The sequence below is a fragment of the Chiloscyllium plagiosum genome, unplaced genomic scaffold (genome assembly GCF_037043375.1).
Source record: "Chiloscyllium plagiosum isolate Xiang-an unplaced genomic scaffold, Cpla_swu_hap1 HiC_scaffold_8, whole genome shotgun sequence".
NCBI lineage: Eukaryota > Metazoa > Chordata > Chondrichthyes > Orectolobiformes > Hemiscylliidae > Chiloscyllium > Chiloscyllium plagiosum.
This window is the reverse complement of record NW_028270146.1, coordinates 4,895,948-4,911,730: the sequence shown is the minus strand read 5'-3', so window position 1 is coordinate 4,911,730 and position 15,783 is coordinate 4,895,948. Positions and strand designations below refer to the sequence as shown.

The following is a 15,783-nucleotide window of genomic DNA, read 5'->3' as shown; positions in this document are numbered from 1 at the left end:
AAGAGGGAACCTGAGAGGTAATCTTTTCATACAGCGAGTGGCACGCATATGGAATGAGCTACCAGCAGAAATGGTTGTGGCGGTACACTAACAACATTTAAAAGGCATTTGGACAAATACATGGATAGGAAAGGTTAGAAGGGTATGGGCCAAGTGCAGGGAAATGGGGTTAGTGTGGATGGACATTTTGGTCAGCATAGATCAGTTTGGGCCAAAGGGCCTATCTCTGTGCTGTAGGACTCTATGATTCGACCTCTTCTTTGCCCGCTCTCCTGGAATATCCAAGTCCCTCTGCAGCCTCCTCATCTACTCAACACCACCTATTCCTCCATCTATCTCTGCATCATATACAAAGATGGTAACAACGCACTCAGTTCTTTCATCCGAATTGTTAATGCATAACCTGAATAGTTGTGGTCCAAACGCGGACACCTGCAGAACTCCACAAGTCACTGACTGCCATCCTGAAACAAAAATCCTTTATCCCTACTTTATGCCTCCTGCCAGTCAACCAATCCTCTATCCATGCCAGTACCTTACCCTTAACACCGTGGTCTCTTACCTTATTTAGCAGCTTCTTGTGCAGCACCTTGACAAAGGCCTTCTGGAAATTCAAACAGATCATGTCCACTGGCTTTCCTTTGTCTAACCTGCTCACCACCACTTCAAACAATTCTAACAGATTTGTCAGGCGTGACCTCCTTTTGATGAAGTTGTGCTAATTCAGCCCTATTTTAACCTGCACTTCCAAGTGCTTTGTAGTCTTATCCTTAATAATAGACTTTAAAATATTACCAACAATTGAAGCCATAGTTTCCTGTCTTCTGCCTCCCTCCTTTCTTAAACAGGAATGTTATATTAGCCATTTTCCAGTCCTCTGGGATCCTCCCTGGCTCCAGTGATTCCTGAAAGATCACTACCAATGTCTCAAGAATCTCCTCAGCTATTTCCTTCAGAACTCTGAGGTGTAATCCACCTGGTCAAGTTGACTTATCCATTTTAAGAGCTTTTAGCTTCCTCAGCACATTCTCCTTAGTGATTGCCACTACACTCACCTAGCCTCTGTTCTCTTGAAGTTCCGGTAAGCTACTGATGTCTTCCACTGTGAATACTAATACAAAGTATCAATTCAAATCCTCTGCCATTTTTTTGTTCCGCATTACTATTTTTCCAGCCTCATTTTCCAGTGGTCCAATGTCCACTTTTGCCTCTCTCTTACCTACCAGATATCAAAAATTTTTTGCTATCTTCTTTCATACTACCAGCTGTCTTACACTCATATTTCACTTCCTCCTCTCCTGACTGTATTTTTAGATATCCTCTGCTAGTTTTTAAAGGCTTCCCACTAATTTTCACCACATTGCATGCTCTTTCTTTTGCTTTTACACTGCCCCTGACTTCCCTCATCAGCTGTGGTTGCCTCATCCTCCCCTTAGTATGTTTCGTTTTCCTTGGGATGAATTTCAGCTGTGCCTCCCGAATTACCCCAGAAACTTGTACCATTGCTGCTCCATCTTCTAATCAACCCTGGCCAGCTCCTCACTCATGCCATTGTAGTTCCCTTACTCAGTTATAATACTGTTACATCTGATTCCAGCTTCTCCCTCTCAAACTACAGCGTGAAGTCTATCATATTATGGTCACTGCCCCCTAGAGGTTCTTTCTCCTTAAGCTCCCTAACCAAGTCTGCCGTGCTGCATATCTCCAAATCCAGAATTGCCTATTCCCTAGTGGCCTCAACCACAAACTGCTCTAAAAAACCATCGTGTGGACATTCCACAAATTCCTTTTCTTGGGATCTACTACCATTCTAATTTTCCCAGACCACCTGCATACTAAAGTCCCCCATGATGATTGTAATGGAGCTTTTCTTACACACATTTTCTATCTAGGAGTGGCCTGTACATATATCCCATTAGGGTCTTTTTGCTTTTGCAGTTGCTCAATTTTACCCACACAAATTCTACACATTTTGACCTTACATCACTGCTTGCTATTGATTTAACTTTGTTGACCCTGTATCAATTTGCTTGTGGCTTAAGTAGTAATCCAGAGATTATTATCCTTGTGGTTCTGCTTTTTAATTTAGCCCCTAGCTGCACGTATTCCCTCAGCAGAACGTTTTTTCTCTTTTTACCTGTATTGTTGGCACGTATGTAGACCACTCCAAGTTCCTCTGCAGCCCAGATGAGGTATCCTGAACCTCAGCACCAGGCGAGCAACACAGCCTTCAAGACTCTCAATCCTAGACATTGAAAACAGTGTCCATTCCTCTGTCTGTACTATCCCCAGTTAGAACTACATTTCCCTTTTCACTACCCACTCTTGAATGGCTCCCTGTATCACAGTGCTATCATCAGTTTGGTCATCCTTCCTGAAGCCACCATTCTCATCCACACAGGAAGCAAGAGTCTTTAACCTGTTAGACAAATTAGAGGGCTGAGGCTCCTTGAGCACTATCATGATTCCACTACTGCCTTGCACATAGCCACATCCTTCTGTCCCTGACCAAACTTGATGTACAGAGGAACCTCAATTATCCAAAGGACTAGGAGTATTTTGTTTGGTTAATTGAATTCCAGATAATCGAATGCTGGATAACATAGTTTAGCCGAGCATCAGGACCTTGGGATCTTGCTGGATATTCCGATATTCAGGTAATCGAATGCCAGATAATCGAGGTGCCTCTGTAGTTAATCAAAGTGCTGTGACTGCCTCCTGAATCAGTGTCCAGGTAACTCTCCCCCTCCTTGATATGTCACAGTGTTCAAAGCTCAGACTCCAGCTCATCAACTCTGAGCTAGAGCTCCTCAAACCATAAGACCATAAGAATATAGGAGCTGAATTAGGCCATTCAGTCCATTAAGTCTGGTCCGCCATTCAACCAACACTTGCCACAGAGAGACTGCTCACTCTGGCTGGAAAATCTAGAACACTGGGGCACAGTCTCAGAATAAAAGACCAATCATTGAGGACCGGGATGAGGGAACATTTGTCATTCACAGCGTTGTGAATCTTTGAAATGGTCTACGATAAGGTGGTACAGATTCCACAATAGAGTTTACTTAAGATTTAAACAGACTGATTTTTGGTCTCCCAAGGAAGGAAGAGGTATAGAGTGGAGATGGAAAGGTCAAGTTGAGGTAGATGCTTGACCATGATCGCCTTGAATAGCAGGGCAGGCTTGACAGTTTGTATGGTCTATTTCTATCTCCTTTTCTTCTGTTCAAAACATGGAACTTTTACACGGCATTCCCTCAGCACTGCAACGTACAAGGGCTGAAGTCCCCAGATTGAGGCTTGAAATCACTGACTCAAAGCAAAATAGAAAATGTAACAAAACAGTTCATGCAGACAGCAATGGTTTTTCATAAATCATGAAACTAAACAATGAAATCTAATACATAATCAAACTTTAAGCAAAACAAATGTAAAATTTGGTGGTTTTTAAGACCTTCACCCCATATTTTTGCAATTGCTGGAGACATGTTGTGGCTAGGTTGCTGGATTAGTGATTCCAGAGTCCAGATTTATAATTGAGTAGAATATGAGAATACTAGATTGAAAATTTAAACTTGACTTTTAATAATCAGGGAGTGAAAACCTGGCATTAGGAAAAATGATCGTGGAGCTGCTTCATTTTCTTGAGAGTGGGAATATGTGCCGATATGGCTCGCATTTGGCACATGAACAGCAGTAGGCCATTCAGTCCCTCAAGCCTGTTTCACCAATCAACGAGATCATGGCTGATCTGAGGCCTAACTTCATAAAACTGACTTTGGCTCACATCCCTTAATACATTTGCTCAACAAAAATTTATCTATCTCAGATTTAAAACTGATAACTGATCCAGCATCTACTGGCTTGCAGAAGAGAGTTCCAAATACCTATAGACTTTGTGTGTAGAATTGCTTTCCAATATCTCTCCTAAATGGTCTGGCCATTATTCTTAGACTGTGCACCAACTATGACTCCCAACACGATTGATGCTTTACAGGCCTGGCTGAACCAGAGTTGAGCAATCAGCACTGGCCTTGCCGGGAATACCACATTTTGAGAATGACTAAAAATGAAAATAATAACGATGCTGTATACCAAAAGGAGGGGTTGAGAGCCAAGAAAATAAAATAAAAACATTAACCACAACCTCATTTGCTGCATTTAGATGGGAGAGACATTAGACTCGCCTGTTATACACCTTCTCATAGAACGCTTTGTTTGGCAGAGTAAGGTTGACATTAGGTAACATCAGTTCCAGTACGTAGTGGGACGTGCTTATGGTTTTATCCTGGAATTGACCCATTTCGAATTGATCCCCTGGCATCACCATCTGCAGAGAGCACACTGATCTAATGAGACAAACAGCGTTGTGGCCTTGTTGATCTACATCAACTGCACCTCCCTCTCCTACTCTCTGTCAGCAAGATGCAACACCCCATTGCTGAGAGTTTTACCAGTTTGGCCATGTTACAAATTGACTTGTTGTTATGTATCACACTGTGTTGAAGTCAGCATTTCCAGATGTAGAACAATTGAACTGTTCATAAAAACACTCTAGAGGTACTGTAATTGCTCATGAACCTGGACTTTCACAAGCTCAGCTAGGAAAGTCATATGGCAGCTGCTGTGTGAAATGGAAGGTGTGAAACTAACTCAGTGAGGCATATGCTTCTGACGCATGTTCACTGGATTAATTCATTACCAGACACTGTGTTTGACCTGTCCTGGAAGAATTTGTTGGGGACAGTATAAGGGAACTATACTCTGTATCTAACTCTGTGCCATATATGTTTCGGGAGAGTTTTATTTGGACAGCATGGAGACAGTTTTATACAGTATCGAGCCCTGTGCTGTACCTGCTTTGAGAGTGTTTGATGGGGACAGTGTAGAAGGAGTTTTACTCTGTATCTTACCCTGTGCTGTTGCAGCCCTGGGAGGGTTTGATGAAGATAGTGCAGAGTGAGCTGTACTCTATAACTAATCTGCTAAAAAGTGCATAATCTTAACCTGTCTGCCTATAATGTGAAGTGATCCATTCGTTACCACGACTTTCTTCATGCTGGTATTCAAAGAATTGAGTTCAAGTAGTGAATTGGACTGGAATCTTGTTTGTGCCACACGCCTAATGGTAAACATCAACAAGAATTGATACCAAGATTAAGATTTCCCCATTTCGTCTAAACAGGTATGAGAAGTAATGCTCCCACCTCTTCATTTTCATACATGACTCTTCGTGAAGAAAAAGGTGATGGCTCTTGCTTTCCCAAATCACAAACGTCCTTCAGGGAATGGCTCCCACCTTCTTCGTCTTCCAGTAAGTGACTGCCAGGTTCCTCTTCCTCTGTCGTTATTCGCTCCAAGATGGAATGCACCACTGTCGGATTCACCTTCAATACAACCCTAGTGACAAAATCCCCATGGTATCAGTACAGACTGAATGTTAATTTAGCATTATGGCAACAAGATATGGACATAACATTCTAAGTCACACAAAGCCATGAGAATCAGATGCGATCCTAGCAGAAATTCTCCAACGATTAAAAGCAAATCGAGATATACAGATAGCCCAATTCTCTGGAGGAAGCTAATTGCCATATTTGGCTTTAATTGTCACGGAGCCTTCAGCAGTTGCTGGAATTCTCTTCCTTCACACTGTAGCTCAGACGTACTTCACAATGGTCTTTAAAATCTCTCTTTATACAAAGTCTTAATATATGACTCAGTGGCAGATTTTTGTTTGGGAACACTTGTTAAATGCCTTTGGACAAAGAATAGTAGACTGTTTTAATATGTTAAAGGTGCTTCAGAAATATGTTTATTATAATGCATCCAGCTACTTCACTGAAGTAAATAAAAACCAAATAAGACAGATTTTGAAAAACTTTTGCAGGATATGTTAACAAGTTTGGAGAAAGAATGTGCAGAACAAACCATGGAGCATGGAGCGGGGAACAGACCCTGTCCCTGTGTTGTAAATTCTGCTTACTGTGTAAAATTGACAAACAGGTTTTTCCAGCTCCACTGTATCATGTTTCATGAGTGGACTCTGACCCTCTGTACTGCGGACTGCTCTGCCAAGGTCTAACAAAACAGCTAATGCACATTTCCCTGTCCTCTTTCCTCCCACAAGTTATTAATATTCATAAGGAAAACCTGGTGACATGTGCTCACTTTCTTGATTTCCTGCTTGGTAAGCCTTAGTGCAAATGGGTAATCTCAGTTAATAACAAAAGAAAAGGAAGTGCCACCAATTGGGAGAAGGAGTAGATAAAGGATATGTACTATACCTATGGGGTGGCATGGTTCATTGGTTAGCACTGCAGCCTCACAGCACCAGGGCCCCAGATTCAATTCCAGCTCGGGCGATATCTGTGTGGAGTTTGCACGATGCCCCCCCGTATCTGCGTGGGTTTCCTCCGGATGCTCCTGTTTTCTCCCACAGTCCATAGATGAGCAGGCCAGACTAAATTGCCCATAGTGTTAGGTGCATTATCAGAGGGAAATGGGTCTGGGTGGGTTACTCTTCGGGGGATCGGTGTGGACTTGTTGGGCCGAAGGGCCTGTTTCCACACTGTAGGGAATCTAATCTAATCTAATATGCATTCCAATCCTCAGAACATCCTTTAGCATTTTACAGCCAATGAAACAGATTGGAAGGGTACTCACTGCCATAAGGGAAACATAGTGTTACCTGCCTTGGCCAATCAAACTTCCCGCTGTCGGAAGTTGACATGTCTCCATCAGCACCATGTGACACTTTAAAAAAGGTGAAAGGTGGTGTTGCAGGATCTTCCTGGAATTTACCTGAGATTAAGAGGAAGCCATTAAGCATTCAATGCAGCCCACAGCACTGCTGTATAATGACAACTAGCAATCCCACCCCCTTGCCAAACAGATTCATCCCTTCTGCTCAGAACTGGCTCAATAGGTACCAGTGAAACTCTTGTATCTTTAATTGGAGGTGCCGATGTTGGACTGGGGTGGACAAGGTCAAAAGTCACACAAAACCAGGTTATAGTTTAACAGGTTTATTTGAAATCACGAGCTTTCGAAGCTCTGCTCCTTCAGGTGTAGTTAGAAGGAGCAGCGCTCTGAAAGCTTGTGATTTCAAACAAACCTGTTGAACTCTGACCTAGTGTTGTGTGACTTCTGACTCTTGTATCTTGTCTGGGCAGATGAGGAGGCATCTGATCCTGGCATGGCCCTTCCCAATAGGGGATAACAGGTCATGAGGAGATGCTAGATGGGAGAGGGGAAATCATAGCCAGACAAAAATTAGGGGAAAAATTAAACTTACTCACTTGATAGAGGGTACATCATGCAAAATAAGAAACACCGCCAAGCTACAATCTGAACTTCTTTTCTTTTGACTATTAGTCTAGTAACAACATTTTTATGCTATTATTACCCTCTCAAAGTGATGTGAATCTATGGAATTACTAAAGTACAGTGCACTGGATGCTGGTGACTGAGTAAAGAGGAGTTAGACATATTTTTAATCAGTTACGGGTTCAAGGGTTATGGAGAATTTGCAAGAAACTGGAGTTGAGGCCGAGATGCAAATCAGCCCCACAATCGAATCAACGGTGGAGGCTCGAGCAGGCTTGAGGTGCCGACTCCAGCTCCTAGCTCTTATGTTCTCATATCCCATGAAGTATAAACGTGGGCGCTGGTTTAAAATAATATTGGTAGAGTAACAATAAAAGTCACTTAGCTCACCAAGCAGTTCTTTGAAAGTGAGCTCCAACTTGAGCTGCTCATGGGATAAACTCCCAAATAACTCAGTCTTAAATTCTGCCTCGCTGAATTCCAAGTGCAGAATCTCCTTTTGTAGCGATTTCTTGAACCAGGGTCCTCTTTCCTGGTCAGATCGAAGGTCTGGGATTGGGAAGCGGATAGCCAGCTTGAACAAAGGTGTGGTGAGCTGTACAGATGTCCGCTGGTTAGCAGGCGAGGCAGAATCATCACGGAAAACTTCAGTGAAGGCTCTCTGCTGCAACAGGAAAAACGGGAAAAGTGATCACATCATGTGGAAGATACTGCTCCCTCAAGAAGTCAGTGATTGTCACAGAATGGTGGAGCCACACAAACCAGGAAGGCCCAATTCAATCTATGTTCCAGCTGCTCTCAGTATTTCAAAGAATGGCATTTCCATAGTATGCTATTGAGCGTTTTTTAGATTAAATTACAGTGTGGAAACAGGCCCTTCGGCCCAACAAGTCCACACCGACCCGCCACCCACCCATACCCCTACATTTACCCCTTACCTAACACTACGGGCAATTTAGCATGGCCAATTCACCTGACCTGCACATCTTTGGACTGTGGGAGGAAACCGGAGCACCCGGAGGAAACCCACGCAGACACGGGGAGAACGTGCAAACTGCACACAGTCAGTCGCCTGAGGCGGGAATTGAACCCGCGTCTCAGGCGCTGTGAGGCAGCAGCGCTAACCACTGTGCCACCGTTATAGCATTCCAAAACACTTCATAACCAATGAGATTGATGGAAGTGTTGTCAAGCAGAATGCAGGTCAGTCTATTTGAACACAGTAAATTAACACAAGCAACAATTCAAGTATGACTAGATAATCAGTTTTTAAGTATTTATAGAATTATTGAGTCATACAACATGGAAACAGACTCCATAGCCCAACTCATCCACGCTGACCAGACTTTCCAGTCCGACTAGTCTCATTTGCCACCATTTGGCCCCAATCCCTCTAAACCCTCCTTATTTATGAGCCCATCCAGATGCCTTTTAAACCTTGTAATTTTATCTGCCTCCACCACCTCCTCTGGCATCTCGTTCTGTACATGCACCACCCCTCTGCATGAAAACGTTACCTACAGTGTGGCACGGTGGCTCAGTGGTTAACACTGCTACCTCACAGCGCCAGGGACCCGGTTTGATTCCCGCCTCAGGTGGCGGTCTGTGTGGAGTTTGCACATTCTCCCAGTGTCTGTGTGGGGTTCCTCTGGGTGCTCCGATTTCCTCCCGCAGTCCAAAGATATACAGGTCAGGTGAATTAACCATGCTAAATTGCCCATAGTGTTCGGTGCATTAGTCAGAGGGAAATGGGTCTGGATGGGTTATTCTTCGGAGGGTCAGCATGCACTTGTTGGGCCAAATAGCCTGTTTACCCCCCCTCACGAAACAGACCTTGACTATTCACCCTATCCATACCCCACACGATTTTATAAAACTCCATACCCCACACGATTTTATAAAACTCTATAAGGTTACCTTCAGCCTCCAACGCTCCAGGGAAAGAATCCTCAGCCTATTCAGCTTCTCTCTATGGCACAAACCCTCCAATCCTGGCAACATTCTTGGAAATCTTTTCTGCACCCTCTCAACTTTAATAACACCCTTCTATAAGGGCTACCAGGATTATACGAAGTACTCTAAATGTGGCCTCACCAATGTCCTGTACAGCTGCAGCGTGAGTCCCAACCCCTATACCCAATGTTCTGACCAATGAAAGTAAGTGTGCTAAACTTCTTCTTCACCATCCTGTCTACCATTGATTCCACTTTCAAGGAACTTTGCATCTGCATCGTAGCTCTCTTTGTTCATTGTTGAGGGACAAAAACTAGCCAGAACACAGGACAGAATTCCCTAACTCTGATACAATTAGTGGGGTCGTGGGGTCTTTTATACTCACCTGAAAGGGCAGAAGGCTTCTCAGCTTAACATGTCATCCGACTGATGATACCCTCAACACTGCAGCACTCCGGCATCGCGCTAATGAAACCTATATCCTGATCTCTTGCATGGGCTGCAAGCACTCTGAAGGTCAGAGGTAAACAGTACCCACTGAACAAAGACTGATACCGAAAAGCTATGACTGGACCACAGAAGGATACATCTCCTAACACTATCCAGTCCCACTAACCACGATCACTACTCAATGCTCCCTGTAGCAAGTGAATGACAGGTGAAGCTACATAGGGTTAGGATCAGTGCTAACTGGCCTCAGGTTACATTCAAGCCTGTTTTATTTTCCCTATAACCCAGAAATTTTAAAATGTATATTTCCATTCATTTTTGCCTGATTATTTTAATCACACCTTCCTCTGGTAGACTTGGGGAAAAAACTCCAGCAGTCCCAGGTCACTCACATCAGGATGCAGTTTTTACTATTACAGAGTTCTTACTATTATTTCAAAAAAACCATTGTTTCCAGTACTTACCAAACTGACGTGTTTGTTAAAGGAGGTGTACATGTGTGATGCCATCATTTCTGCCGTAGCAAGTTTCTGAGGCTGCAGTAACGAGTTGAGCCTGTCCACAATGCTAATGTCCAATTCTGACTGAACCAGGCCTAGCTCAATCTGTAGGTCTGCCTTTTGTGGCACTGCTGTCAGTCTCCCTTGGCTGCCCTGAGACAGAGAAAGCATGTAAACACTTGCACACTAATTAAAGTTAGACAATCACTTTGTAATAAATAAGAACACAGTCCTTTATGACCTTGAAAAATGGCTTCAGAGTTTTAATAAGATCAATGCCTATGTGAGTATCTTCACTATCCATTAACTATATCTGACTACATCGAGCTATGGTGAATATCAGTCCCCTCTGACAAGGCCATCACTTCATGAGCATCATCACAAAGAACAGAGATAACAATAAACTTTTTTCCTTCTCAACCTTGATTTCCCATAACCTCTCAGCTGGCCATGTCCTCTCAATCTCTAAGAATGCCTACTTTCACTTTTGTAATATTGCCTGACTCAGCCTTTCTGCTGCCAAAACTCTTAATCATACTTTCAACGATCTCCTAGTCATACCCTCTATCCTCTTTTCTTTCCCAAATTCTGCCGATTAAATCCACCAACGGACTCGTTCTTTCCCCCCAGTTGCATATCCTTTCCCAGAATTACAAACTCCCAACCTAAACATAATTTCGCTGACTCCAACCTCTTATACACTTCCTCAACTCATACCATTCATTTATCCTGGTAACTTCAGCTACCTCAGATCTACCCTCTGGAATCCCCTCTTTAGTCCTATCCTCCAAACCTACTTTCTGCCCACATTGTATCTCCTCCTTCAGCTCAGCATCTATTGTCTACCCTGCTGTCTCTGAAGTGCGTTTTTCCAGGTTGTTGTTATGTGGGATTCCACTCAAAATATTAACATGCAATTGCAAATGTTAAAACACTTCTGCGGACCTGTCCCAACTTTTGAATCATAGTATTAATTACCAGAGAGGGAAAAAAAGGTCTTATCTCAAAAGGCTATTTAGTAGTAAATGTACAGCGACAAAAAATATTGTCAATATTTAATAAATGCAGAACATGAGATGACATCAGGAATCCCCTCCCATTTGATGGATAAAGGCTTGGATAAAGACAGAACTAGGTTAGATTTTAGAAATGGTTTTCTTTCCCAGAGATCAAACTGCCAGCTCCTGCAGAGAATGCTGATCACTGAATTCCTTCAAGTGAGAGCAGGACCTATTGCTGATTGGGGTAGAGATCACCTCAAACAAATGTAATAACAGGCCAAAATGATCCCCTGCGTTCGATTGATTGTCTGAGACAGATGGAGAGGAATTTTTTTTAGAGCACAAAGGCACAAGATAAATGCCTTTTTGTGTTGTTATTGTGTGTGCAAGCTCACGCAGGAAGTATAGACACTGATGTGAGTTATCAAATTAGGGGTCACAGCGTGAACAGCGAGAGACCACGAGATAGATTTTCAACTTCTCTCCCTAAGCATAAAAATTGTGTCGTGAATTGTTTGGCTACTATTAAAACCTGTTTTCATTCCTTTGCTCATGGGAGAGGAGTTCCTGGAGAATGCTGGGATCAATGATTTTCACAAACAGTGGACAATGCTGACTTTTACTTCGGGCTTTCTCAATCTATAAAACTGTGGATAAGTGAAAGGTGCATTGTAAGTATCGGGTAAATAAGCAAATTCATGAATGGAGGGCACACGGGTGGTAGACTTTCCTGTAAATTAAAGAAGCCAGTTTTATACCTGGACAGAAAATCTATATTCTTGCATGCTTGGACATTTGGACAAAAGTAGAGAAAAAGCACTGAGTCCTACTGCTAAATTAAACAGTTCGAGTGGCACATCTATTGGAGGAAATCAATGGTCGTTGTTAATTCTCCTCTTAATTAAAAACTGTGTTCAAATTATTGGATAGTGTCAGAGAGTCATACAGCACAGAAACAGACTCTTTGGTCCAACCAGTCCATGCTGATCATAATCCCAAACTAAGCTAGCCCCCACCTATCTGTACTTGGCCCATATCCCTCCAAACATTTCTTATTCATGTACTTACTCAAATGTCTTTTAAACATTGTAACTGTACCTGCATCCACCACTTCCTCTGGAAGTTCATTCCGTACATGAACCACTCCCTATGTAAAAAACATTTCCCCACCTTTGTTTTAAATCTCTCTCCTCTCACCATTAAAAAATGCCATTTGGTCTTGAAATCCCCCACCATAGGGAAAAGACACCTGCCATTCTCCTGTGAGAAAAGTTCCAGCCTATCCAGCCTCTCCTTAAAATTCATATAATTCAAACCCTTTCTGGTGCAAAAGTAAAACAATGTTGGATTCTCAACACAGTCCCCTCAAGCTGGTAAGGATTAGTGGTTATGTACCTGAACTCCTCTTCGGTCGATATGCTTATAGTGAAGCTGTACTAAAGGTGTGGGGTGAGCTCCAGTTTCACTCTCTGACTGAAAAGTAATCAGCTGTAAAAACAAACAGGAAAAATGGAAAAAGCAAGACTTTCATCCAGCACGCTTTAATTACTGGTAGCAGTATAATCCTAAACCAACTTTGCAAACCTCCATAACACAAGTTCAAATCTATGCCATTGAAATTATGACTGCAAGTAGTTAGAGATAGGGCTGGGTAATCTCAGAGAGGTTCCCCGTGCTCATGGACACATGGTAAAACAGTAATAGTAACTGGCACTCTCAATTACAAAGGAATCAGAGAAATAGCTGTTACAGAAAACAACAGATGATTTTAGTGCGGAAGTTCATTAATGGGGAAAGGACAGAAAGAATGGCATGGTGGCTCAGTGGTTAGCACTGCAGCCTCACAGCACCAGGAACTTGGGTTCCATTTCACCCTCAGATGACTGCCTGTGTGGAGTTTGTACATTCTCTCTGAGTCTGTGTGGGTTTTTGCCGGGTGCTCCGGTTTCCTCCCACAGTTCAAAGATGTGCGAGTTAGGTGGATTGGCCATGCTAAGTTACCCATAGTGTTCAGGATGTGTAGGTTAGGTGCTTTAGCCATGGAAAATGCAGGGTTACGGGGTAGGGGCTCAGGACTGGGTGGGTTGCTCTTAAAAGGCTGATGTGCACTTATTGGGCCAAATAGCTTGTTTCCACATGTGGGGATTCTATATTAATAAAACTCACCTGCCCTCTTGCCCTGATCAGGCATTAATTAGTGCTGATGTATTGTGTTTGAACCACTTTGTAAAATCAATCAACTAGCTCTGCCTCACCACACTGTCTGCTGACTCTTTCCTGTCAAACTAGTTACTGTCAGAGTATTAAGTAGGCCACAATGTCCTCCTGCTAAAGGTCAGGAAGACTTAGAAACCCTCATTTTGCACAGACTTCACTTTGAGGCACATACACATCTTCACATAAGGAGATTTTAAATATTTTATATTTATAAACTAATAAGAGGACAAATAGAAGGTTACAAAGAAGGAAGAAATCAGTTGGTTGTGTACTGGGAGTGTTTGAATGTGTGTATTAGCTAGTATCTGTCACTGTCAACTTCAATATTCCCTCATAAGCTGTGTGGGTATACTGAACAGCAATGGGTAGTTTGTCACAGAGGGAACAAGTCTGCTGCACACAGGCTACATTTTCTTTAAAATATCTGCATGTGTCACTGTGTCAACCTTAAAGGGACTGCCTGCAACACAACAAGCAGGTTCTGAATTGTAAACAGAAATTCAAAAACAATAATAGCCACTATTATATGCATGTTTATGGCTCTGACCTCTGTATATTGAGGTATGACAGTCAATGAATCCGTAGGGAAGAGACATTCTAGTAGTTCCATCCAATTAATGCTGACATCTGTGTTTAAACTTCGAGAACTGGTGCCCCGTCGTTGTTCATAGCTCAGCTTGATGCCAGTTGCAAAGAACCTGTGGAACCAGGAACAAAGAAGCAAATTGTGAAATATCCACCAGAGATTGGATCACCAATGATGACTTACATCTCTTTAATGCCTTTGTGTTGTAAAATATTCCAAGGTAGCCCATAGAAACAATTACCAGACAATTTGATTCCACGCTACACAAGGAGATATTAGTGTAGGTGATTGTGAGCTAGGACAAAGGGGTGCTTTGAAAAGATAACAGAGAAGAAAGTGAACCAGAGAGATTCGGCAAACAAATGCAAGAGTTTCGAGCCTTAGCATGTCCATCAATAGTGAAGTGGAGGAGGTTGGGATGTGCACAGGTTTGGAATTAGAAGATAACTTGGTTGGGGGAGCTGCTGCTGCAGGGTTAAAGGAGGTTACACAGATAGGAGTGGCAAATGCCAGAGAAAGATTTCAAAAGCAAGGCTGAGAATATTAATAATACAGATCAGGATCCAGTGTAGGACAGCGACACAGGATAGATGGATGAACAGGGCTTGATATGGGTACAGAGATTGCAGCGGGGTTCTGAATAAGCTACATTTAGCTCATGCAAAGTTTACGCAGAGTGGACAGACAAGTCAACCAAGACACCATTGAAATTGTCTTGTCTGGAAGTAACAAAAACATGCTTGAGGGTTTGAAACCAAAAGAGAAAATGCTGGAAAATCTCAGCAGATCTGGCAGCACCTGTAAGAAGAGAAAAGAGCTGATGTTTCACGTCTAACTGACCCTTTGTCAAAGCTTAAAAAAAGGGAGAAATAGGGAGGTATTTATATGAGGCTGAGAGAAGGTGAGTCATGGCTCCAGAAGCAAAGGTAGCAATAAAGAGGTGATAATGACAGTGCACAGAGAGATTATAGGGAGATTAGGAGCTGTGAATGACCAAGGCTGAAGCCAGTGCTGTGTGACAAAATATGTGGGGGATGGGTGAAGCAGAGGCAAAATGGAAAACCAGGGAGAAGGGTAGCAAAGGGGAAAGAGGAGAGGAAAAAGCTGATGAGAGAGTGGGGAGCGAGAGGAGAGACAATGGAGAAATAAGAGGTACAGAACAGTGAAAAAAAAATATAAAAAATAAATAAAATGAATGAAATAAAATTACGGAGCAGGATGAAAACAGAGGGGTCGAGATGGGATAATCATCTGAAGTTGTTGAATTCAGTGTTGAGACCGGCGGGCTGTAACGTGCCTAGTTGGAAGATGAGGTGCTGTCCCTCCAGTTTGCGTTGAGCCTCACTGGAACATTGCAGCCGGCCAAGGACAGACATGTGGGCATGGGAACAGGATTGTGTGTTGAAGTGGCAAGCCACGGGAAGATCCGAGACCTGACTGCGAACAGACCGAATGTGCTCAGCAAAGCGATCACCCAGTCGGCGTTTTGTCTCTCTGATATAGAAGAGACCACATTGGGAGCAATGAATAGATTAGATTAGATTAGGCCCTAAAGGAGCCTTCCACATCCATCAAAGTTTTACTTGCACATCCAATAATATAATTTATTGTGTTTTGTGGGCGGCACGGTGGCACAGTGGTTAGCACTGCTGCCGCACAGCGCCTGAGACCCGGGTTCAATTCCTGCCTCAGGCGACTGACTGTGTGGGGTTTGCACATTCTCCACGTGTCTGCGTGGGTTTCCTCC

The 15,783-nt window shown here is 43.0% G+C and overlaps 1 protein-coding gene across 3 annotated transcripts in view; it reads right to left on the bottom strand.

Moving 5' to 3' along the window:
- Positions 1 to 15,783, bottom strand: part of atg2b (autophagy related 2B) — a 115,500-nt gene that overhangs the window by 67,748 nt on the left and 31,969 nt on the right. For 2 of the 3 annotated variants that reach the window (XM_043696875.2, XM_043696876.2), the window contains exons 12-18: positions 13,998 to 14,148; positions 12,629 to 12,721; positions 10,197 to 10,385; positions 7,720 to 7,993; positions 6,696 to 6,804; positions 5,208 to 5,400; positions 4,188 to 4,330 (exon numbers count right to left, since the gene is read on the bottom strand). In XM_043696875.2, the coding sequence (XP_043552810.2) occupies positions 4,188 to 4,330; positions 5,208 to 5,400; positions 6,696 to 6,804; positions 7,720 to 7,993; positions 10,197 to 10,385; positions 12,629 to 12,721; positions 13,998 to 14,148 (1,152 nt within the window). The remainder of the gene's footprint in view (positions 1 to 4,187; positions 4,331 to 5,207; positions 5,401 to 6,695; positions 6,805 to 7,719; positions 7,994 to 10,196; positions 10,386 to 12,628; positions 12,722 to 13,997; positions 14,149 to 15,783) is intronic. The other variant, XM_043696877.2, reaches the window with a different exon arrangement.